The sequence below is a fragment of the Monopterus albus genome, unplaced genomic scaffold (genome assembly GCF_001952655.1).
Source record: "Monopterus albus unplaced genomic scaffold, M_albus_1.0 scaffold37.1, whole genome shotgun sequence".
NCBI classification, from domain to species: domain Eukaryota; kingdom Metazoa; phylum Chordata; class Actinopteri; order Synbranchiformes; family Synbranchidae; genus Monopterus; species Monopterus albus.
In genome coordinates this window covers 1,980,744-2,003,421 of record NW_018127917.1, presented here as the reverse complement: position 1 = coordinate 2,003,421, position 22,678 = coordinate 1,980,744, and the positions used below count along the sequence as shown (strand labels likewise).

At 39.4% G+C, this 22,678-nt stretch overlaps 2 protein-coding genes across 5 annotated transcripts in view; one reads left to right on the top strand and one right to left on the bottom strand.

Moving 5' to 3' along the window:
• Nucleotides 1-882: 882 nt before the first annotated feature.
• On the bottom strand, nt 883-17,806 carry LOC109959113 (uncharacterized). Of its 4 annotated transcripts, none has more exons than XM_020598235.1 (23): nt 17,732-17,806; nt 17,215-17,274; nt 17,004-17,123; nt 15,681-15,790; nt 13,184-13,334; nt 12,953-13,104; nt 12,256-12,409; nt 11,746-11,938; nt 11,343-11,437; nt 10,468-10,654; nt 9,621-9,718; nt 9,380-9,533; nt 8,208-8,326; nt 7,590-7,757; nt 7,302-7,415; nt 6,886-6,938; nt 5,808-5,910; nt 4,223-5,034; nt 3,840-4,114; nt 3,560-3,714; nt 3,201-3,270; nt 2,908-3,109; nt 883-2,530 (listed from the first exon to the last, which is right to left on the bottom strand). In XM_020598235.1, exons 3-23 carry the CDS (start codon nt 17,098-17,100, stop codon nt 2,039-2,041), a joined length of 3,954 nt encoding a protein of 1,317 aa, XP_020453891.1. In that variant the 5' UTR covers nt 17,101-17,123; nt 17,215-17,274; nt 17,732-17,806; the 3' UTR covers nt 883-2,038. The 4 variants fall into 4 exon arrangements, with proteins under 4 accessions (XP_020453891.1, XP_020453890.1, XP_020453889.1 ...); XM_020598234.1 differs by adding an exon at nt 7,102-7,121 and having other exon boundaries at nt 3,840-5,034; nt 7,302-7,383; XM_020598233.1 differs by having other exon boundaries at nt 3,840-5,034.
• Nucleotides 17,784-22,678, top strand: part of pmpca (peptidase, mitochondrial processing subunit alpha) — a 5,875-nt gene continuing 980 nt past the window's right edge. The window contains exons 1-13 of the mRNA XM_020598266.1: nt 17,784-17,882; nt 18,529-18,731; nt 18,828-18,907; nt 19,184-19,266; nt 19,369-19,463; nt 19,564-19,664; nt 20,404-20,667; nt 21,248-21,340; nt 21,432-21,550; nt 21,636-21,726; nt 22,095-22,157; nt 22,260-22,404; nt 22,559-22,674. Of these exons, the coding sequence (XP_020453922.1) occupies nt 17,836-17,882; nt 18,529-18,731; nt 18,828-18,907; nt 19,184-19,266; nt 19,369-19,463; nt 19,564-19,664; nt 20,404-20,667; nt 21,248-21,340; nt 21,432-21,550; nt 21,636-21,726; nt 22,095-22,157; nt 22,260-22,404; nt 22,559-22,674 (1,500 nt within the window). The 5' untranslated portion in view covers nt 17,784-17,835. The remainder of the gene's footprint in view (nt 17,883-18,528; nt 18,732-18,827; nt 18,908-19,183; nt 19,267-19,368; nt 19,464-19,563; nt 19,665-20,403; nt 20,668-21,247; nt 21,341-21,431; nt 21,551-21,635; nt 21,727-22,094; nt 22,158-22,259; nt 22,405-22,558; nt 22,675-22,678) is intronic.

Here is a 22,678-nt window from a genome sequence, read left to right as displayed (position 1 = left end):
AAACTGTCTGATTTGAGTTATGAGGGTCTTGTCCCCCAGTAGAGGTTTATGTCTAGCAACGCCTTGTTCAAAACACAGTCTAGTTGCTGTTTAAAAACAAAAGACAGGAAGAATTGAGGCTTGATTGTTGTCCTCTTGATGCAGTTGGCACTTCTCAAGACCTTTTGTCACAGAACAAGGCCAGAAAATTGTACTTGTAATTGTGTCTGGCAGGAGCATAAATGTATTTCCTGACACCCAACTTTGAATTGTGTTGTTCAAAAGGACTTTGAGCAAAGGGGCTACAATTCAAAATTTCTTCCAAACATCAGGGAGTGCAACTTTAACCATAATAGCAAATCATAACTTTAAGAAAACTGGACAATCCTCAATCAAGTAGTGCAGTGCATTTATAACAACTCTGTTGTTATCTTACGTTTGACAGAAGATCTCGACTCCGCCACATAATATACAAAAGTAATCGTTTTGCTTTAAAAGGGTTTAGTCAGGGATATTTTGTACCACACTTTTTAGACTTACTCTCACATTTAATCTTGTGAGAAATTGCCAAGCTGTACAGGAGTGGTGAGAAATCATCTGTGGGACAGAGTGATGGGAGATGGAGATCTGTATCCCATTGCAAATTTTCTTGTGAGACTGAAAAAAGGTGCATCCTAATTACATATTTGGTGAAACAGGTGAACTTCTTCCATGTCCCACAAAACTGACGAAACCTTCTGCTGAGCTTTAATTTACTAATCGATCCAATAAGCTCTCATTATCAACATCTACTAGTCACATCTAGTCTTACAGCACTGTTCCTGAACAAAAAACACTAGCAGCAGTAAATGAAGACATGTTTTTATTCTGAAATAAAGAGCATGCATGGGATCATGTCTGAGTTACAGGCAAAAATATTACTAAAGAGCTTGATTGTGTTGTCTAAATGTTTATTGATACAGCCCCTTACATTTTCAAAAAAAAAGAAGGTGTAACAGTCAAGTAGCTTGATACAAGAGAATGAGCAGGTCACTGAAACAAGTTATGTACAGTCTGTCATAAAAAATTGCAATATTTTCTGACAAACTGATGTATCCTTGGCTGTTTCACTAAAGAATTCAATACAGGACAACACATTTATGCCTTTACTTGAAATAAGCAATTACATAATATCAAACAAATGTGACTGCTATGTAAATTATAATAAAACTATGCATTTCTTTTTCATGATTAAAAAAAATAAAAACAACAGAAAGCAAGAATAATCATGATAAAGCTGTAGTTATATTCAGAACATATAACATGACATACTTAACATAATACATGTGACAGTAATCAATGTAACTAGTACAGGTAGTACACCAGGTAACATGCTGAGGCTATCCTACCAGCTTCTCACGTTGTCTCATGTACTGTGTAAAGCTAGTGGCAGACTGTAAATAGAGCAGGGACCATGCACATGCGCAGTCAAGAGATGTTAAAAAGTAACCACTGTGCTCCTTTTTAAAAATAAGATGTACACCACTTATTTTGTGATGAAGAAACATATTGTGGTTAACTGGTGTGTTTTTAAAGCGCTGGTATTATGTTCGTTTTTAGCAAATGTTTTATTCATATTGAGTGCATTTAAAATATATCTGACATTTTTTTTCAGCCAAAGTTGTTTAAATTTCTCAAATTCCATCGTTACAGCCCATATTTCCCTCTGTCATCAACACCTGCACTGATTGGCTGGTGATGAAATATCTTCACCCCTAACCAATCAAAACAGGAATTAATGAATAACACAAGTGCTCTTAAGGTTGATCTCTACCTTGTGTAATGGCTGCAGCTGGAAACACAAGACAGTATATATAGTCTAATCCTGAACTAGAAGAAGAGAAACCTGATATTACAAACGTGAGACCTCAGGTGGATGTTTCAGAAGGATTGTGTTTAGGTTTAGTAACGTAGGATGCTTAACTTTAGCACAGCTATTTTCATTTAGCTGGGTAATGCTTCCTATTCTCTCAAGTAACAAAAACATAGAAATTCACAGCCATGAACCTTTAATCAGTAGCTACTTACACTGATGAAATCTGGCAGATGATTGGTCGTTCTCATGACTGTTACCTAATGGGGGACTGAAGAGAGGCGCAGCCATTGAAGTGGAATTAGAGGCAGAATTAATATGAGTACTAGTGCCTACTGCCATTGAAGCAGTGGCTGATGGGTAAAAATGGACATCCACTGCAACTGTAGTGAGGCCCAAGGAGACGTGGTGAGACAGAAGCAGGGGAGGGTTGCCATGTGAGATGCTAAGGCTGTGGTGGAGAGGTGCTACACACGGCTCAGCACTTTGCACAGTTAAAGAAGAGCGAAGGCCATCCTCACATCTGGATGGTGGAGAGGGGGAAGGCAAACGGGAAGGTAAGGGCGATGGAGGAGGCAAGGTATCCTGACATGGGCTGTTGTTGTCCCCTTGGTTACTGATCCAGTCATCAGCACACTGCAACTGAATGCTGGGCTGGGGCAAACTGCAGCCCTTCTCCTCCTCTAGAGAAGAATCAATCTGAAAGAGTTAGCAATGCGCAAGATCATTTAATTGATGTGATACAACTGAGGATAACAAGCCTTAAGAAATCTGAGTTCATGAGGTTTGTAATTCTAATTACACACCAAAACAAACAAAAATGTTAAATGGCTGAGTTAGGTGTAGCACATTAGCATAGTATGTTACCTATGTTATTATTAGCTTTACCGTTGTAAATTTCTGTTATATCTGAGATTGGGGAAAACCAAACCATCCTTTTCTATGCTATCCCCATGCTATCCTGTTAATTCAATATGTTCATGCATGCAGGATCAAAATTCCCCTAAACCTCAGATAAAAAATATCCCTGAATAAAGATCTCACAGTCTCATGTTCATGTGTTTGTGTTATCAAACCTTTGTGTCAAGAATGGGCTCAGGATAAGTCTCTACAGTGACTGAGTGGTTGTCCAGAACGGGGTCTGTGTCCACTTGAAAGTCCTCAAATGTCGGCTCCATCTGCACTGTGACCAGGCTGGGACCTGGAGGTCGGGCTCGAGTGTCCGATGTGTTGGGGCTCTGCTCAATCACTGCCACACAATCATCGTCTTCAAAAGCTCTATACAAGTCACACAACACTCTAGTTTAATGTGCCATTTACAAAGAAGCAAAAGGTTAAGTACATTTTGTTCTGAATAATGAGTGTTTACTTGTTTTCGTATGTTCTTCCTGTAGCCCGACGTTCAGCATGTCGTATGGGGACTCCTAGATTCCTCTGAGCTGTCAAGGACACATTTCGGCTTTGAAATAGTTTGACATTTTGATAAATACACCTTTTTGCTCGTTGACACAGTTAAGAAGATTGATACCACTCCCATATACAGTATGTCTGTAACATATGAATCTGCAAGTTAGCAGGTATCAACATCCACCTAACAGCACCTCTAAAGCTCATTAAAAAGAAAACATCTGCCATACTTTGCAGAGTGTAAAAATATTACCTTGATTATCATAACTTTAAAAACTAAATTTAAAAAAAGGTGCACTGCCATTTGAAGGACATTCTGACCTGCTCGGCTTGTTGGTGCAGGTTCATTCTTCTGGACCACTGAGTAGAAGGTAACAGTGATGAAGATGAAAGCCAAAGATACACCCACTCCCACCACAATGGGGATGTCATGCCTCTCCAGCACAGGCAGCCATGATGGAGACTGCTGTGTCACTCTGGGGTGTGCAAGACAAACAGAAGTGACATCTTGTTGCATTGCTGTGCTGTTTTTACCTTCAACACACAGCACAATCTCTGTAGTTACATGAAATGACTGCACAGTGTTTTACATTTCACTTACCTGGGGTCATTGCTGGTCATAGGTGATTGGGAGGTGTTCCTCTTCAGCCACTCTGTAAGGTCAGTGTCATTGGATGATTGGGCAGACTGACCTGTGTTACCTTGCTGAGTAGCATTTAGTTGTACCTGATCTGACATGTTGACCTGATGGCCAGCTGTTATTTCAGGGTCCAGTGCTGAAGGCTGTGGATGCTGTGTTGGAGATGCTTGAGGTTGCATTTGAGAAAGTAGAGAAATGGTTGAAGGTGGTATAGTTGTTGAATGGTGACTGTGGACCTGGAATGATTGAGGCTTGGTGATTGACGAAAGTGGAGCTTGTGTGGAAGGCAAATAAAAATGCTGGACTGTTGTAAGCTCACGATGGAACTTTGGTAAAGAACTTACGGTGAAAGAATGTTTAGGATAAGCTTGAGATAGTTGTGAGAGGGTGGATGAAGGCTGCTGATGAGTTTTCTGATGGCGAGGTTGACCTGGGTGTTTGAGTTTGGCTTGAGAAATCTGGTTTGAGGTTGGCTCATGGTATGATTGGTCAAATTTACTTTCTGTAACCAGCTGCTGGGCCTGAGTTTGAGACTGACGCGCCTGAGTGACTGAACCAGAGTGGCTTGTTTTAGTTTTGGATAAAGGCTTCTGTGTTGGAGTCTGTGAGTATGACTCCAACTTAAGAAAACCAAAGGGTCCAGTTATTGGAGGCTCTGACTGTGGTTGAGAACCAGACAACTTGGTGAAGGGCTCTGAGGTTTTACCAGCTGGAGATGCAACATGAATGTTAGAGTCCTGAGAATCAGGCTCCATCAACAATTTGCCACCAACTGGATGCTGAAATCCTGTATGAGATGATGTTAATGTCAAATGGGACTGATTTTCAATGAGCAGATACTGAAGGGTTGTACCCAAACCTTCACTGGTGACTGCTGATGTCTGGCTGCGTGTTATCGGTGGTTCACCATTTGAAATTGGCACAGGGGTGTGGAGACCTACTGACGGGAAGATCAAATGTGGAGCAGCTGCTAACAAAGGAGGCTGCATCTGTGTGACTAACGGTGGGGTTGGACTGGCTGCTGGCTGATTCAGCTGGTGTTCTGACACACGGCCTAGTGACCATGGTGACATCTTTAGCTCCACCACTGCTTCCCTTAAAATTGTAGAATCTGTGGTAACTCCGTCTGTTGCAGCATCACAGTAAGGTGATGAGTCTAAAAATAAAAAAAACAGCAATGTACATCATGATTTATTTGCAAAGTCAGTTTCTCAGTAAAATGTGGCAAAGTGCCACATTTTACTTTTATTGATATAGCAACCTTTCCACCTCAGCAAAATGTAAAAAGGTTTTTGAATTTTTCACTATGGTTTTTATGCTAAAATTGAAAATGTGCATAAAATCAGGTGGATGGAAATTCACTTCGTCTTGCCAGATTAGCCATCACATTAAATGGTCCTAAAACAAAAAGCGAGCACACATCAAATGTCACTAACAGTCCCTCATTGCACAAGAAAACCATGGCTCTGCTCAATCACTATAAAGTACAACTGGTAAAAACTAAACCAGCAGTCGATACACATTTTTACACAAAGACTCTACAGACCACTGCAACCTACAAAGTTATGGTCACATGACCAGTGAGTAGAGCTGAAGGTAACTGCTGGTCTTGCTAGCTTGTCCACTTGTGCTGCAGAAAACAATAATCAGTAGAGAAAAACATAACTGTCTTCACTATTTAAGTAAAACAGAAAAGCTGTTTCTAATAATCACCTCCCACCAAAGTGTCTCTACTTTAACATCTTAGAAACACTTTCTCAAATAAAAACTATGGGATAACCTAATATTAGGTCACACATATAGTATTTACCATGGGTTAGCATATTTGCATAATAATTGTAACACTATCTTGGCAATTTTAGTGATACTGTTTCATGAGTATAAAGGTACTACAGAACTGATGGTTGAAATTTGAAGTTAAGCACATACATGTGGCCTCCTTATGCTGTTCCTGTACATGTAGATGATGCAATGTTGTGTAGTATGGTGCAGCCACAGAGTTGCTGGAAACGGGTGGTTCATTGTTCTTGCTCTAAAAAAATTTGAAAACAGTGACTATTAGTTTAAGGACAGGCACAGCGTTTGGCACAAGCAAAACCAAGTCACAAAACAAGTAGAGAGCAGTTAATAGGCCACAAATACCTGAGCAGTGATGTTAGCCACCGACATAAACATTTGTAAAGAACACACATGATCAAAAGACGTTTCACCTCTCATCCAAGAGGCTTCATCAGTTCCAGAACTGATGAAGCCTCTTGGATGAGAGGTGAAACGTCATTGACCTAGAAATCTAAGTCCAGTTGTTTTTTTCTAAGTTTTTTCAGTTTACTATGACCTGAATGACTGAGAATCTGCACAGACACATGGTCAAAAGTAAAACACAACTTCTGGATGCACACTGATGTAGAGCGAAACACTGCCACTCAGTGGTGGAAGAAGTATTTGGATCCTTTACTTAGTAGATCTAGGGCCCCATCTCAGGGTCATAAGGTAAGTTGGAAGGGTTGCGAGATGATTAAAAGAAAATACAAGGTTAATTTTTTTTATTTTTTCTCTAATCTTTGATTTTATTGTAAAATCTCGTATAATTACCATTATTCAAATGAAACCAACTTACAGATAACAACATATACTGCAGATATCTGAAATGTCAAAATGAAGGGGCCCAAGACAGTTTTCTTTTGTAACCAGTCATATCACAATCAGATAATAAATCCATTGGAAATTACTGATTTAATCTTGTATTGTACAATGTATTGTAGTTTATGAGATTGTCATGTTTTCATCTAAAATCTTATACAATCTGAATCTGAAAAGTTAGTAGCAACTACAGCTGCCAGGTAAATGTATAGTGCAGTAAAAGGAAATGAAAATGTAAATACTCACGTACTTTACAAGAACCTGGAAATGGTATTTATGTACAGTGCTTTAGTGAATGTACCTAGTTATGTTCTACTAATGGTGTCACCACACGAGCAACAGCAGAGATTTTCAAATTACTACTCACAGCAGACAAAACCAGTCTCGTCTGTTTGCCTCTATTGGCTGGATGATCTTCAGCTTAGGACAGAGGACAACATGAAAGAGAAACAGCAAGAAAAAGAAAACTGTGTATATGTGATCAGGGAGGCGTCTTGTCAGATAAATATATACTATAGGTGTCCTTGTGTGTGGATCATTAATGAAAAGATTCCCAGCACAAGTATAAGATAATTTACAGTACCATATGCAAGTGACCCAGATCTGATAACAAAAAAAAAAATCAGCTTTAGTTTGTTCACACTACAGATCTAAGTCGCATGTAATGTGAATGCAGCCTAAGGTACTGTATATGTGCATGCATGTTCTTAGTAATATCTTGTGTTTGTCACTCCACCAGTGAAGAAAAAGTATCACTGAAATGATGAGTAGATGTCAACATACCTGTGACAGTGAGGACAGTGCGTCTCTGTTGTTGTCCTGCTCGGTTCTCTGCAGTGCAGTAATATTCCCCTGCATGAGAGTACTGTACACTGGAAATATGTAACGCTCCATCTTCTACAATAAGACAACAAGTCACAAACCACAGAATCGCAGAGTATATTCACATCCAGTTTAGACACTGGCAGACTACAGCTTTCATGTGTGCTCCTCTTCCTAGGGTGGTTTTCATGTTGTTGCAAAACTTGATGAAAATAAACACAAATGGATCTGATCCCACTTTGTACTCACCATCAATGTGGGTGTCTGCAGTGGGACTGATGAGGGAGTGAATCCCTGCTTTGCCTCTGGTCCATGTATGTGTGATGGGCTGAATCCCTACAGCCCTGCAGGGCAGGACCACTGAAGCCCCGATCCTGCAGTTCACCTGGCCTACGAAGGTCACTATGATGGGGCTCACTGGGAGGAGGAAGAGGAAAATTAGGGCATATTCTGTATTTCACATAAGAAAGGAACTTCAGGTGCTACTTTAATTGCTAAGACAATGAGTCGAGTACCAACATATATATGAATATTGTAGCAATTTGTAAAAGTTGGAACGAAATGCATTTTTGTCACAATATTCTGTGCCAAGAAATGCAGGGATAACTTAAATGATTTACAAACCAAACAATATTGTGTGATCCTGTCACAATATCTTCTTATGAGTTCTATCAGATCCATTTATTGTATAACACTTTGAAATGCAGTATAGTTGGCTTATTTAGACCCAAAATAACAATGTCTTCAGTGCTACTATGTTAAAACCGGCAAAGAACTTAACTTTAACACCACCACAGAACCTTTAAAATGATCAAGTCTCTCTGTAAATATATTATGTATAAGAAGTATTTCCTAATAAAGACTTACCAGCGACTCTCAGCACTGCTGTGCTGCGGCTTTGACCCAGTGCATTGAAGGCCTCGCACACGTACACTCCCTCATCGTAGGTCCTGGCTGACTGGATGTACAGAGTAGCATTTCTCCGTCTGTGAATGATGTAAAAGGTCACACCATATAAGGAAGCTGTCAAAGTACTTCATCAGGTTTGTGGTTCAGTGGGTAGAGCAGTCATCTCCTGGTCGGAGGTTCAAATCTCAGTGCCTGCAGTCCACATGTCAAAGTGTCCTTGGGCAAGACACTGAACCCCCAAGTTGCCCCCGATGGTTAGAGCCATCGGTTGAGTTGGTGCCGCAAATGGCTGCCTCGGTTCTATACCAGAAACAGCTTCCTTGTGTGTAACATACTTGGCCAAATAAAAGTGATTATCTTTATCCTTATCCCTTCCTAGTGAACAAATGAAGTCAAAAGAAAATAATAACCATTTTTGCTTTTCAATAAAGTTGCAACACATTAACAGTAGAAAAAGTAGTCAAATCCTTTACCTGAGTAAAATTACCAATGCAACACTGTAAAAATACTCTATTGCAAGTACAAATACAAGTACAGATCTTAACATAAAAGAATAGAAGTATTAAAATCTGAATGTAGTTAAAGTATTAAAGGTAAAAGTAGTCATTCTGCAGTAAAATGTCTCCTGTGATTGAAGCATTGCTCTATTTGATATTATCAGATGCATAAGTGTGTAATTAGCATTTTCATTTTTGTCATTTAACTACTTTATTGTAAATACAGTTAAGTATCTTAGTCCAGTGGTTCCCAACTTAGGGATCACGCCACTCCCAACAGGTCACAAGATAAAGCTGATGGGCTCGTGACATGATTAAGGGGAGCGGACATAATAAAAAGTTCCAACACATACATCTCTATTAATTACATGCTTGGTGAGTACTTCTTTGTACATCAAATATTTATTTAAGGTAAACAAACTGTTGTTTAAAAAAACAAATCACTCTTTTGTGGAACTGCTAAACAAGGGTCCCCACGTAGGCACAAACCAAAAGATAAAATCTTATTCTAAAAAGCAACTGTAGCTGTCAGATAAATGTAGTAGCATAAGAAATAACCTCAGCTTGTACTAAAGTGTAGCACCTGAATAAATGTACTTAGGTACATCTCACCACTACAACACACGACCGTACCCCAAAGCAACCTTGCCTCCAGTCTGCTTGGAGTGGCCTCTCTTGACCCAGCTGATGAAGGGTGGAGGGTGACCTGACACCTGGCACTCCAGCACCACCTGGGCACCTACTGGTACAGTCAGCACCTGGGGCCACAGCGTCACTGATGGAGGTGCTGCCAGGAAGAGAAATAGCTCATAACGATAGTTACCTTTACATGGAGCAACAGTCAGAAGTGTCAAGTGGCACAGCATGGTCGTACCCAGCACGGTTAGCGTCGCTCTTCTAGATGTGAGAAATCTCTGAAGATGGACATTGGAGGCCCTGCAGAAGTAACTCCCACTGTCATACTCTTGGACACTGCAGAGGATAACATCAAAATACATGTTTGTAGAAACCTTCAAAAGTCTGAAATTTGATTGCAAGTTCACAAAACAGCGATAGCGAATGAACGTCAAAAATCTGTGAGTGTGAATAGTCAGCTGTGTTGTGTAGTTGTAATTTTGTATTGAATGTTTAGAAGCCGCAGTACTTAGAAGTATACTGATAGTTCCGTATGTGGTGATGTTTCCTACTGCTCTTTGCTTTATTTCAGGTTCCTAGATCTTGTGTCAAGAGTACAAGTTCACACTATAATTGATGTTTGTGTTGCTATGCAGAAAATGTATGATTTCCTTGTAAGGGGTTAAGACATTTAATTTTAACCAGCTTTCTCTTTTGCACACACTTCTTGTCTTCTTGTCTGCAAAGCGATTATAAATACAAAGATATTGTCTGGATTTTTGAGTTTTGACTGACAGACTGTACTGTCTGAAACTCTGTCAGTTGTATGCTCCTCTTTGCAGAGAATAAAAGATTCAAAGACAAATACCCTCTTTCAACCCTCATTTTAAACATTTGTAGAAAGCTTTCCACAACAGTAGTTATAGTGTCCTCTGCTGGTTCTAATTTAGTTCTGTATTGAAAAACTTTTTTGTAATGTTTTGGTATTTTAAGACAAATAACCTGAGAACAAAGTTTTAAAAAACAGAAATATTTTGGGAAATGTAATATTCAAACACATTTCACATGGCATATCTTTAAACACACACTACAGTACAAACACACACCTGTAAAAGAACAGGTCTCCACTGGGTAGCACAGTTACATGGGCTGCGGGAGAGAAGAGCTGGTTATTCTTGAACCAGGACACCTGGGCTGCTGGTCTGCTGTATGGAGGCCTGCAGGTGACTGTGGCATTTTCTCCTCTCTTCACCATCAGGTTTGTGGGCTGTCGGATGAAACTCCAGTCCATCTCTGGACACAAGACATGCATGTCGCTTAAATGTACATCTGCTGTTCCTGCTCTTCAGTTTCCCACTGAGCTGCAACAGTCATGCTATGTGTAAAAACAAAAATTTAAAGTCTGGGAAGACTGTATCTCTATTAACCATTCTTTAATAGTCCCCAGACTTTGTCATTATTGTAATCTTTGTTTCAGTGGGTATTTATTTTCCTGTTATTGTGCAGGAACTGGAACCAGAGAACAATAAAAACCTTTATTTGATATTTGGCTAGACATAAAAATGTACAAAAAGTCACATATTGGTTTATTAGCAAACTACTAAAATCAGCAAAAAATTCAATTAAAGAGACTAAATAACACTAATAGTGAATTTTGTAAAAAAATACTGCTGAATTTACAAATAATGCTTTGAATGACCAGTTCTACAACAGGTAGGCCTTTTAATAAATTTTGGCAGAATTCACAAGAGGAAGTGTTTTCATTATGTTTACCCAGTGAAAAATCAACTTAACCATGACAAAGGCATGGTTACAAAGAGCTGGACATGTAGTTAAATGTGTCTGAGATAAAAACTATTAATTAAATTGGATGTTGTCTTGTTTGTTTTAATAAGACTTATTTACTTACTTTGAAAATTATTTACTTGTAAGTACTACTTTAAACAACTTAGTTTACAGCAGATGTAAGTGTATATAGTACCAGCTGGAAGTAGGAAGGCTGGCTGGGACTTGATTGTCTCTTTCTGGTTGGATGCTTCACAGTGATAAAAGCCCTCGTCCTCCTTTGTCACATTCCTGGATAGCACAGCCAGAAATGATAACACCATTGTTAACCTCTAGAGTCCCTGCGTCCTCATATGAGGACCGCACAGCTTGGGTTTCCAAAGCTCAGGACTCTAGAGGTTAAAGTCAAACATTCAGTGTGTCTCACTACTTCTGTGTGACTCTGAAATCTAGACTCTGGACTGGCAAATCATGAACAACCACAACAGCACACCACTAAACAAGCTCAATGCATAACGAGCATAGTGCACTTTTCATTATTACAATTTGGCAAAAAACAATCAAGAATTAATATTCCTCTGGTCCCTGCAGTGTTAGACCTGAATGTGAGCAGCTGTCCATTGTTCTGCAGGCTGAACGAGGCCGAGCAGTTTGTCAGGAGGCAGCCGTCTTTGAACCAGTGTACCATGGGAACAGGGAAGCCACGAATGGCACAATGCATGGAGACCTCTGTTCCCATAGCAACAGTGATGTTGTCAGGGCCCTGGATGATCTGCAGCTGTCTGGGGACACCTGAAAGACAGCAGACGCATATGGAGTTCCAACACTAGAAGATAATTGACCAATAGCACTGGCTCTTGAAACAAATAAAGTTAAATGTCTTTAGTTTCCAGTTTTAAACATTTTGTGATCCCAGGGGTCTGATGCCCTGTTTCACTACTGACAAAAACTTTTTATTACATTATTTTCTGGTATTTTTTAAACAAAATGATTAGTCAAAAAACTGTTAATTCCATCCCTATCTTGGTATTTATTTTTCTCTGAATTTAACTTGTTGAAAGGATCAGACAGATTAAAAAGAAAAATTAGAACTGAGAATATGCACTCACCCTGCACTGTTAGTTTAGCTGCTTTGCTCTCCTTGCTGATGTTCAGTAAAGGATTGTGTGTGACACAAAGGTACATCCCATCATCTTCTAATGTTACGTTGAAAAGATGCAGAGTGCCTGAGGTTTTCTTCTGGTTACCACCTCCATACTCACCCTGAACAGGAAAAAGTTTGACATCTTGACTGTTTTACATTTCAGGTTTTGTACAGATTAAACAAACAAGTTATAATGTGTTCATGAGTAACCTTTGAGTGTGCTGGTTGGACGTTTTGATCGGGTGTTTGTGGTGAGGCAATAGATCCACTGCATAATACTGTTTTCCCTGTTGCAAAATGATGAACCACTCTTGGAGGTGGATGTGCAATGTTTTCAAAAGTACATTGGCAAAATAGTGCCCCACAGATTTTGTTAGCACTGTCTGATCACACTATGTTATGCTAAGCAAGACAAAAGAAATAGACAGCCATCCTACTAATCTACAGTGTGGACTGCATTCACAAGGTGCATGAAGACTACTTAGCTGATAATACTAGCCTCATAACCCCTCCAAAATGAGGCGTAATATGCTGACCTCAAATCCTGCAGTGTTCAGAAGGTTCACTGACTGAAACCTCCAGTGGTACCGAATGCCAATTTTAAAAAGCCAATCGTATCTATTAAACGGATCAGTCTGTGGGTGTTGTCCGTCACTGCTTACCTGAATCAGTCTACCTCTTGTGACCACCTTTCCATCTTTGAGCCACGTGATGCTCGCAGGAGGTGAACTTTCCCCAGACACACAGTGGAAGAAAACTGTCTCTTCCTCTCTGACTGTCTGGTCCTGGGGACTGAAGAAAACATCCTCCAAACCTGGGAGACACAGTACAAACAGAAAATCGAGGTTAGTAACTAGCTGAGTTAACTTATAGTAAGAGGTACACGGACTCACCCAGTTGGGATGAGATTGCCAAGCTGGACAGGATGAGGAAGCAGAGGTGGGAAGGCATCTGTGGGAATGTCCAAATGGTGGCATGCATCCTACTGCAGGGCTCCCATTGAGGCATTAGGAAACCACCATACAGCTTCACCCATGGTGTCACCTGACAGTGTGCACACAACAGACAGGCAGAGTTTGAACTGGAAATGTGGTCCATTTCAACCTTAGCTGTTACTTTACCATGGTAAAGTAAAGTAATACCATACCATGGAGACTGACACAGACTGCTTGTTTTCTGACAGATTATCAGCCATTTGCATGTCTACAACAATATATTTACCAAACATGCATCTGGTAATGAACCGTGGTTACATTTCAGACAAGGAGGTGCAGAAATAAAGTGTGAATTAAACTGTCTCACTGAAGGGTTGCTGGAAATTATGTTACTTCACATGTACTACTATTACTCTGAATTAGTAACAATCAGTTTATAAAGAGCTGTAGACTATAACAGTGAGCAACCATACCATACCAGTTTGGGTAAATAACCCAAAAGTAACATAATGGTGCTGTATTTACCAATATCTTTACCCAGAGACCCAGTGATTTTACATTTACAGTATGCAATATGGAATAATGTGCGCAAGTCTTTCATACCATTACTGCATCCTTTACCACATTTCTACAAAACAAACGATGAACCTGTTGTTTGCATACCGTAGATTCACTTCTAATCAGCACTAGGAAATGTATTCACTACACACTCTCTGTCTCTCTTGCTCTTCATGCCTCCCCTCCCTTTTCCCTTTGCTTCATTCCTATTTTGGTTGTGAGTCTGTGGCACCACAGTGAGCTCAGCTTTGTCCTCTTTAGTTCCCTTGAATGGGCCCAGCCACTTTAGAGAGCTCGCACTGTGGCCCTCCACTCAATGAAAGTGACATGAAAAGAGGCTGCGGAGCTTTGTACTACGAAGATCAGTTATTGGTCCCTGCAAGGACAGCTACCGTCTGATCATATATAGGCTTTTATGATCTTCAGTATGGCCATGTAAGGGCTGATCCTTTATTGTCTGAAAATGCCACAAATGTACAGAAAAACATTTTTTCTAATATCGATGAGTAAATGGTGTAAAAAAAAATAAGGCCTGTTTTTACACAGTATCACCTCCCCCTACATTTTATTAGAAGTGCATTACTTTTCCAAATAACACCATATTATCAGGAAGTTCATAGTAAGAATTATCAGTAATTTTTATTTCACTTGGCCCCTGTTAGAGGATGAAATAACTCAAAAGACTGGGGAAAAAAGCTCCTACCAGTGTTGACACAGACTACTTGAACCCATGAATAAAAAACATTTGATTTTGGACATTAGTACATTAGTCATCACTGTGGAACTAAATGCATCAATGCTTGATTGCTTGATTGGGGCTAGTGGCTGGTTACACTAGCATAATGCAAAGGGGCCGGGGGTGTGAATTTGTGTGACTCACAACAGATCATTTACACTGTTTAGCATGTCATTAAGATGTTTTAGGCCACACACTGACTTGTATTCTCTTTCTTTCAGTGCAGATTGTCCAAAGCATTATCTTCATTGTTTTTATTGTCTCTATATCAAATAAAACAAGTGAAGATGCAGCGTTTGAATCATCGCTGAATGCTATCCACAACTGAACTGTGTGGTACTTTACATGTGTCAGCACTTAATGCTTATTGCTGCTTTTCCCCAAATGTTGTTGTAGTCTTTGAGAAATGCACAAATTATGCCAAATAAGATTAAATGTCACTGTCACAGTCTCTGGCTGATACTTAAAGGAAGTGGCTGAGACTCAGATGGGCTCTAGCTCCTGTGAAGTGGATGAATGCATCACTTTGTATTAAGATGTCACTTACAAAATATAAAGGTATAATTCATATTTGAACAAATCTCCATTCATTTTTCTTTCAGTAGAAGCCTACTGACAAAAATACAGTTCACTGAAGGTTTTACTTTTCATCTTCAGTCCATCACATATGAAAGGTAATGCTGTTTAAATTGCATTTCACAGCAATATTTGCTAGAATTTGCTAGCTAGAATTTGAAGTGCTGTGTTTTTTATTACCTGTATCTTACTCGCAACATTTGGAAACATGTCTTTGGTTGGTTTATAGTCTCTCTCATGAGCATGATGAATATCACATTGCTACATTAGCACAGAAATAAACCTGAATGTAATACTGTCAACTACTTGTATGCATTCAACAGATAGACAAGAGAAACACAAATTCAGTGCTTAGGCTCTATTTAGTACGTTGTCCAACACTGCCCTCAGACACTGAATGACTTCGCATATGATTCAATCATGTTAACAGCTACAAAAAGCAGCACACTACACCTGAAACTACCTTAATCAGGTTTGCAAGGCTGAACATTAGACAAATACAAAATGAATTTAATTTTTGCATGATAATCACAATACAAAGCATTTCATCAACACTGAAGGAACATTAAGAGCACTGATACTTACTGTGCATGTGTCCAGGGATTGTTTCTGTGTTGGTTTACAATCAGCCCATTTGTCTTCAGTCAGTTTCTGTCTGAACCTCTGTTCTCCTGATGCATTTACCGAGCTTCCAGCTGGGAGAAGACAAGCAACAGTCGCTCGCATGTACTGGACACCCTCAGCCCCCCTTCACATGCACACATACATGCACACACACTCGCACTCTCATTCAAAACCAACAGCTGTAATGAGCACAAAAACCTTAATTGTCTTTCCATTATTTAGTCAGAAAACAGAAGCAAACATGATCTACACACTACACTCTGATCACAAAACAATAAACTGAAATTCAAAGCCAAGTGTTTGTGTTAAAGTGAAGAACTACTGTAGGCGCTTATAGCCAACGTGTACTGACCTTCATATTTAGTCAAAATTTTGACCAATTTTGGTGATCCCTTGATTATCTACAGTAATTAAGTTAATATACTGCATCACAATAATTTGTTTTATGACAGAATACTAAGACTAATGGTATTCCCATCTGCCACATCTGTACTTTCTATTTGTTACTAATTATAATGCTAACAGGCTAAACTGATGGTAAAAAAAACATTACACCTGCCAAACACCAGCAGGTCAGCATTTAGCTCACAGCACCATTTTGGCTAAGTACAGCCTCACACTGGCATGGATGGAGATGCTTAACCTTGCTCCCACAATAACCTGACCTCTGTTTATGATAGAAAAGATACAAACATACAAAGCTATCCATGCAGTTCTGTCTCACTTATTCACTTGCATGGCAGCAGCTAACATACTGTATTCTTGCAACATGTCTACTGGGGCCAGATAAAGTCCTTGCAAATGTAAATTGATAGTCCATTCAGTATAATCAAATGGAAATTAAAGTACAAATGCACCGATTTATAATCTATGCAGGAAGGGTCATTTTAATTAAGCAGACAAAGACTGATTTATCAGGCAAAATGTAACATTGTTGGATTCAGGACAACATCAAACATATAAATTCACAAAAGGAGGTGTAGCATCCCAGTTCTCTCAAACATTCTGTGTGAGAGCACAGTTTAATGTAGATACTAAAGGAGACTTCTGTCTGATACAGACCCGCTGACTTTTCTCAGAATTAGTTAATGATGTACACTATTGATTGATATTTAGGCCCCCCCCCCCCCAGGTCAGAAGGACAATGAACTCCTTGATGTATGATGTAGGATAATAATTACATTTACAAATAATTTGCTAATACTTTTATCAACTATAGGTGAAGTTTTTAAGTTGTCTGTTATTGGTCTTTGGAGCAAACTCATGACAGCAGTGTGAAGGTACCAGAAACAAGAAGTGAAAGGAGGACGAAGGCTGGGGTGAGGAAGATGGGGTGGGCATCACCATGGAACTCAGTTAAACATAAGGCCTGCTCCAACATTTGGTGAGTTTCAGCACTAATTCCTGGAAAACAAGACTGTTGTTGAGCCCGTGACATACTGTACAGGGTGTCTTTCTTAATGTCAATCTGTCAAACATCAATAGAAGACCATACCATGGTGGGACCACTCCTTCCAGGTGTGCAGATATTTGGCATCATGTTCCTCCCTAGAAACTGTGTGAAAAGTGAAATAACTGCAGACCACTCTAAAGTATCAATTTTGGATCACAAAACCCATTAGAGAGACACCGGTTCGGTGTTAATACATTTTCATCCTTGCAAGCTGCTTGCAGTGACACTATTTGCTCCAGACTTGAGCAAAGCAAACATGATACAAAAGATGACCAGGACAAAGAAGACAAAAAGCACTCACAGACCTGCGGGCAGTCCACTGGAAAACGAAGTGGTTAAAATATAAATGAAATTCTATGTTTTACAAGTAAGTTGGTGTCCAAACTTATGCACACACCTCGATTTGTGTTTTACTGCATTTTTCTCATGAAATAAAAAGTAGCAACGCATTAATATTTGAAGAAATGCTCGTTATTTAATATTTGTTCACTGTAAGGGTTGTATTTGCTTCTTTTCACTTCATAAATTAACAAAATGTGTTATTTGCCCCAGCCCTTACCTGATTAATGTTTGTAGGCATATGAAAGTTGTCTGCGACGGAAGTACTTTAGAAAATTTTCATCATCATCATCCGGGTTACCTTGTCGTCATGGGGGATCCAAAATGGCGGCTTTCATGCCAAAGTGTGGAACTTGGAGTCGTGTTCAAAGGTAATAACATATTTAAACTAAATGCTGTAAAATTCTCCCCGGGGTGTATATGAATACAGAGAAACAACACCTCCAGTATATCCAGTGTGTTTCATGTTTTGTCTTCGTCTGACATCCGCAGCGTCTTAACGTCTGCGACCTCATCACAGACTTTACTAACGTTGGTTTACTCAGTTAGCTTGGTGCTAACTGTTAGCTTCATATGTGGATAACGTAACATAATTAGTTAACGTTGGTTAATGAAATGAGAGGTACAACATTGACCAGTTGATGGTGATGATATTTTGTAGAAGTGAGGTAGTTAAAATGTTTGGATGATCCAGTTGGGGGGTTTTTTCCAGTTAAACATTTGTTGCTTGTTGATCATCCAGGTAACCTAAATGCAACGTTAAAAGTTGAGTTTTGCTAACTAACGTTATATTAATGTGAAGGAAGATTTGTTGTTCGATCAGTCTGCATTAGTGTTACTTTGGTGTAAGTTGCAATTTGGTTACTTTTGCTCAAGTTAATTTAAATACAGTTTTACAGCTGCACCTGTTGTCATTGGTAAGTTTGTCACTATGTAAGAAAATCAGAAACTCATTTTACTAATCTTTGCAGCTCTAAATAGTTGCTGAGATTAAACATTGCTTTATTGTCCTCAAAGGTTTGGGATTGCAGCGTACAGGAATTACAGCAGTGGCAATGGATACCCAAATATCACCCTCTCTGCACCGCTGCCTGGGATCCCCAAGCCAGTGTTTGCAAATGTGGATGGTCAGGAAAAATATGAGACCAAGATCACTGCTCTAGAAAATGGCCTCAAAGTGGCCTCCCAAAATAAGTTTGGTCAATTCTGCACAGTTGGAGGTAAGTTGCAAAAGTGAAATTATAATTGCATCTTATTGTCTTTAGGTTTTGTATGAAGTGGATACAATGTGGATGTTTTCTTTGTTATTGTCTAAGTTTTAGTGAACTCTGGATCCAGATATGAAGCAAAATATCCAAGTGGAATAGCACACTTCTTAGAGAAACTTGCTTTTTCTGTAAGTACTTTTGAGACTTTTGTCAGTTCATTTTCTTTACACTTCCAATTTATTCTTAATGTCCAGTCTAAGGTGATCATAGAAAAGCTGGAAGTTTAACTTCAAGTATTTTTTTTTATTATAAATCATATTCTTAGCAAGCAAAGCCTAAAACATGCTCATGAATTAAACATAAAATAAAATAAAGAACCAGAATTAAAAAAAAAGTAGAGAGTGAAAATTAAAAGGTCGACATTTTCACATGATTCTGACAACAGTGTATTGCTCTCTTTCAAGTCCACGGCTCAGTACGGGAGTAAAGATGAAATCCTTCTCATGCTGGAAAAGCATGGAGGGATATGTGACTGCCAGACGTCAAGGTATAAGCTCTTTCAGTACAATGCCTGTGTCAGTGTTGTTCTTCCCTCTATTGCATTACATGGCTAATGCAGTTGTTTATGTGTGTGATTTTTGCTGTGCAGAGATACCACCATGTATGCAGTGTCTGCTGAGGTGAAGGGTCTGGACACAGCAGTCAGTGTTCTCTCTGATGTTGTACTACAGCCTCGCCTGTTGGGTAAGTCTAGGCTGACTTGAACTGACACATCAGTCCTGGAGAATGTGTGAGGCCACTGCACCAGTGTTGTGGTAAAGTGGTCTGTCTTTGTTTTGTGCAGATGAAGAGCTTGAGATGACCAGAATGGCAGTTCGTTTTGAGTTAGAAGATCTAAACATGAGGCCGGACCCTGAGCCTTTACTCACCGAGATGATCCATGCTGTGAGTGACATGTCACTGACAAGGCAAACTAGCTCTCTCTTAAAGTGACATCAATCAATCCATGACTTTTATCTACAAAGTTATAAATTTTTAGGGCTGCCACAATCAACCTATTAAGTGATCACTTAGTTTGGTGAATTGTACTGTAGCATGTAAGAATGCCGACAGAACCCATCAGAGGAGGCACCAACTTTTACCTTGAGCTTAATCTGCATATTAAAAAGGTACTAATTTCATAACTACATGAAATGAAGGGTAACAATATTAACTTGTTTGAAGCTGCAACTAATATTACTGTATGTTGTATTTTTAACTGAATGCAAATGTACCAAGTGAAGTCAGTTCAATAATAGTCAGTTCAATAATTTGTTAAAAAAGTTATCTCTGCACTCTTTTAAGTATCTGAAACTGACTAGTTGATTGACCGATAATTAACACACCTTCTTAAATGTGAAAATTAACCGCTTTCTCTGATTTACAAAATTTTAATAAAATATACTTGGGTTGTGGTCTGTTGTTCACACAAATCTGTTCCAAGTTACTACATTGGATTCTTGGACATTTCTCACTGTTCTCTGTCATTTTATAGACTCTCCACCACTGCATCATGGTCTTCTGGTCTGATTTGAAGACTCTTACTATTTGCGCTGAAAGATGTTCCAATTAAAACCCCATATTTGTAATGATTCATAATGCTTTTTATTCTTAAACATGTACATGACTTATTGTTGTTTTCCAGGCTGCATATCGAGGCAACACGGTCGGACTGCCTCGTTTTTGTCCTGCAGACAACGTGGACAAGATTGACAAGAAAGTGCTTCATAGCTACTTACGTAACTACTACTGTCCTGAGCGGATGGTCCTGGCTGGAGTGGGCATCGAACATGAACAGCTGGTTGAATGTGCCAGGAAATACCTTCTGGGTGTGAGGCCAGCGTGGGAAGCGAGCACAGCATCCAATGTGGACCTCTCTGTAGCACAGTACACTGGTGGTATTGTCAAGGTGAATTATTAGTCATCTTTGCACAACATCTGGCTCCAAACATTTCTGTAGCAGATTTTCCAGGTGTAAAATGGTCCCTCCTGGCCACTTGAAGGCATTAACATACTGCATCTTCTTCTATGGCAAATGTATTATCAAACACTTACTAATCCAGTAGTTAAGAAGCAACATTATCATCCATTTGGAATAGTTTTTCTGGCCACCGGGTGGGTGGATGTCCAAAGTCACTCTCTTTTAGCTCTGTTCTTGGTCTGCACCACTGCTGGGGGAATTTTTTGTCAATTAAATGCACCCCTTTCACATCTTCACTTTGTTTTAACATTGTGATTTCATACACTGTTACTGTAAAACATTGCTTACAGCCACTTTAATGTCCTCAGATTTTTTTAGCAAATTGTTTGCCTGCAGTTACAGAGGAGAAATATCCTCCTTGGTATCTTTTTTTCTTTTGTGATATTTGTAACAGTACTTTTAGAAAAATAGTAATAGGGAATATTTCAGACATAAAAGAGGAAATACAGATCTAAGTATTGCTGCAGTTAGTCTTAAAGTAGGCTAATGACATCTTTTTATTTGTTAGATGGAGAAGGATATGTCAGATGTCAGCCTTGGCCCCACTCCGATTCCAGAGCTCACCCACATCATGATCGGCCTGGAAAGCTGCTCCTTCCGGGTGTGTGTTCCTAATGCTGGGCTCCATTCAGTGCCTGATACCTGTTAGCAACAAACTTCCAAATAAAAAAAAAGTTTATTTTCCTTTCCAGGAGGATGACTTCATCCCATTCGCGGTGCTCAACATGATGATGGGTGGAGGTGGTTCCTTTTCTGCAGGAGGACCTGGGAAAGGCATGTTCACCCGCCTGTACCTGAATGTGCTCAACAGGTGAGCATCTAATCTCTACTAATACAGCTCCAGGAAAGCTGGTTTAATTAGCTGATATTGATTTTGGTTGTTTTGTTTGTTGTAGGCATCATTGGATGTACAATGCCACCTCCTACCATCATAGCTACGAGGACAGTGGTCTGCTGTGTATCCATGCTAGTGCAGACCCCAGACAGGTCGGTACAGACATGAAAAGTCTTGTTTGTTTACTGTAGTTCCACCAAAAATTTTGATTTGCCAAAGTCTTTTCCCATTATCTGCTATAGGCAGCAAATTAAATTCATTAATCACTTTATTTGGTTCCATCCATACATTTTTTGCCACTTGTTGAAATAGGAAGTACTGAAAAATGGCATGGAATGACAGTGAACCAGGTACTAAATTTAACCCTGTAATTGTACTTGGCGGCCCTTGTTAGTTTCTTTTTCTTGAATTTGAATGTGATCTACTTGTAAAATATTTTCTGCTTGTAAATGGTTAGCATTTTGGTTTATGGGGTCCTTGTTTATGTAGTGTGCTTATCATTACATACATTCATCTCCAGGTGCGAGAAATGGTGGAAATAATAACCAGAGAGTTTATTCAGATGGCTGCCAGTGTGGGAGAGGTAACAATTGCTACAGGCAAAATCCACCTCAGATTACAGTATGTAATATTAGTTATTGTTACGAAATCAAAAATAAAACATTTATGTTACCACTGTATCCAGATGGAACTGGAAAGGGCCAAGACTCAGCTCAAGTCCATGCTGATGATGAACCTCGAATCGCGGCCAGTTATTTTTGAAGATGTAGGTCGTCAGGTTCTTTCAACAGGAAAGAGAAAGCTGCCACATGAACTGTGTGATTTAATAAGTGAGTATTGAACAACATTTACTGGTCCTAACAGTAAATTGCCTTAAAAGTGTCACAGAATATACCTGTGTTAGGGGAAACAGTTGCATCCAAAATTAATAAGTAGAAATTGTTTTATTTCACCTGGCTTGACTTGTCAACAAATAATTTCCAGGTAACGTGACAGCCAGTGACATTAAAAGAGTGACCACCAAGATGCTGCGCAGTAAGCCTGCAGTAGCAGCACTGGGAGACCTGACGGAGCTGCCCTCGTATGAACACATACAGGCCGCCC

Bases quoted from the DNA above. Each gene is read 5' to 3' on its own strand.
- LOC109959113 (XM_020598233.1), bottom strand. From the start codon at position 17,100: ATGTTGGAGCAGGCCTTATGTTTAACTGAGTTCCATGGTGATGCCCAC. The intron at 9,534-9,620 runs GTACGACCATGC...TCTTCCTGGCAG, and splicing joins AGCGACGCTAACCGTGCTGG to CACCTCCATCAGTGACGCTG. The intron at 7,416-7,589 runs GTGAGTACAAAG...GTCTTATTGTAG, and splicing joins TGCAGACACCCACATTGATG to AAGATGGAGCGTTACATATT.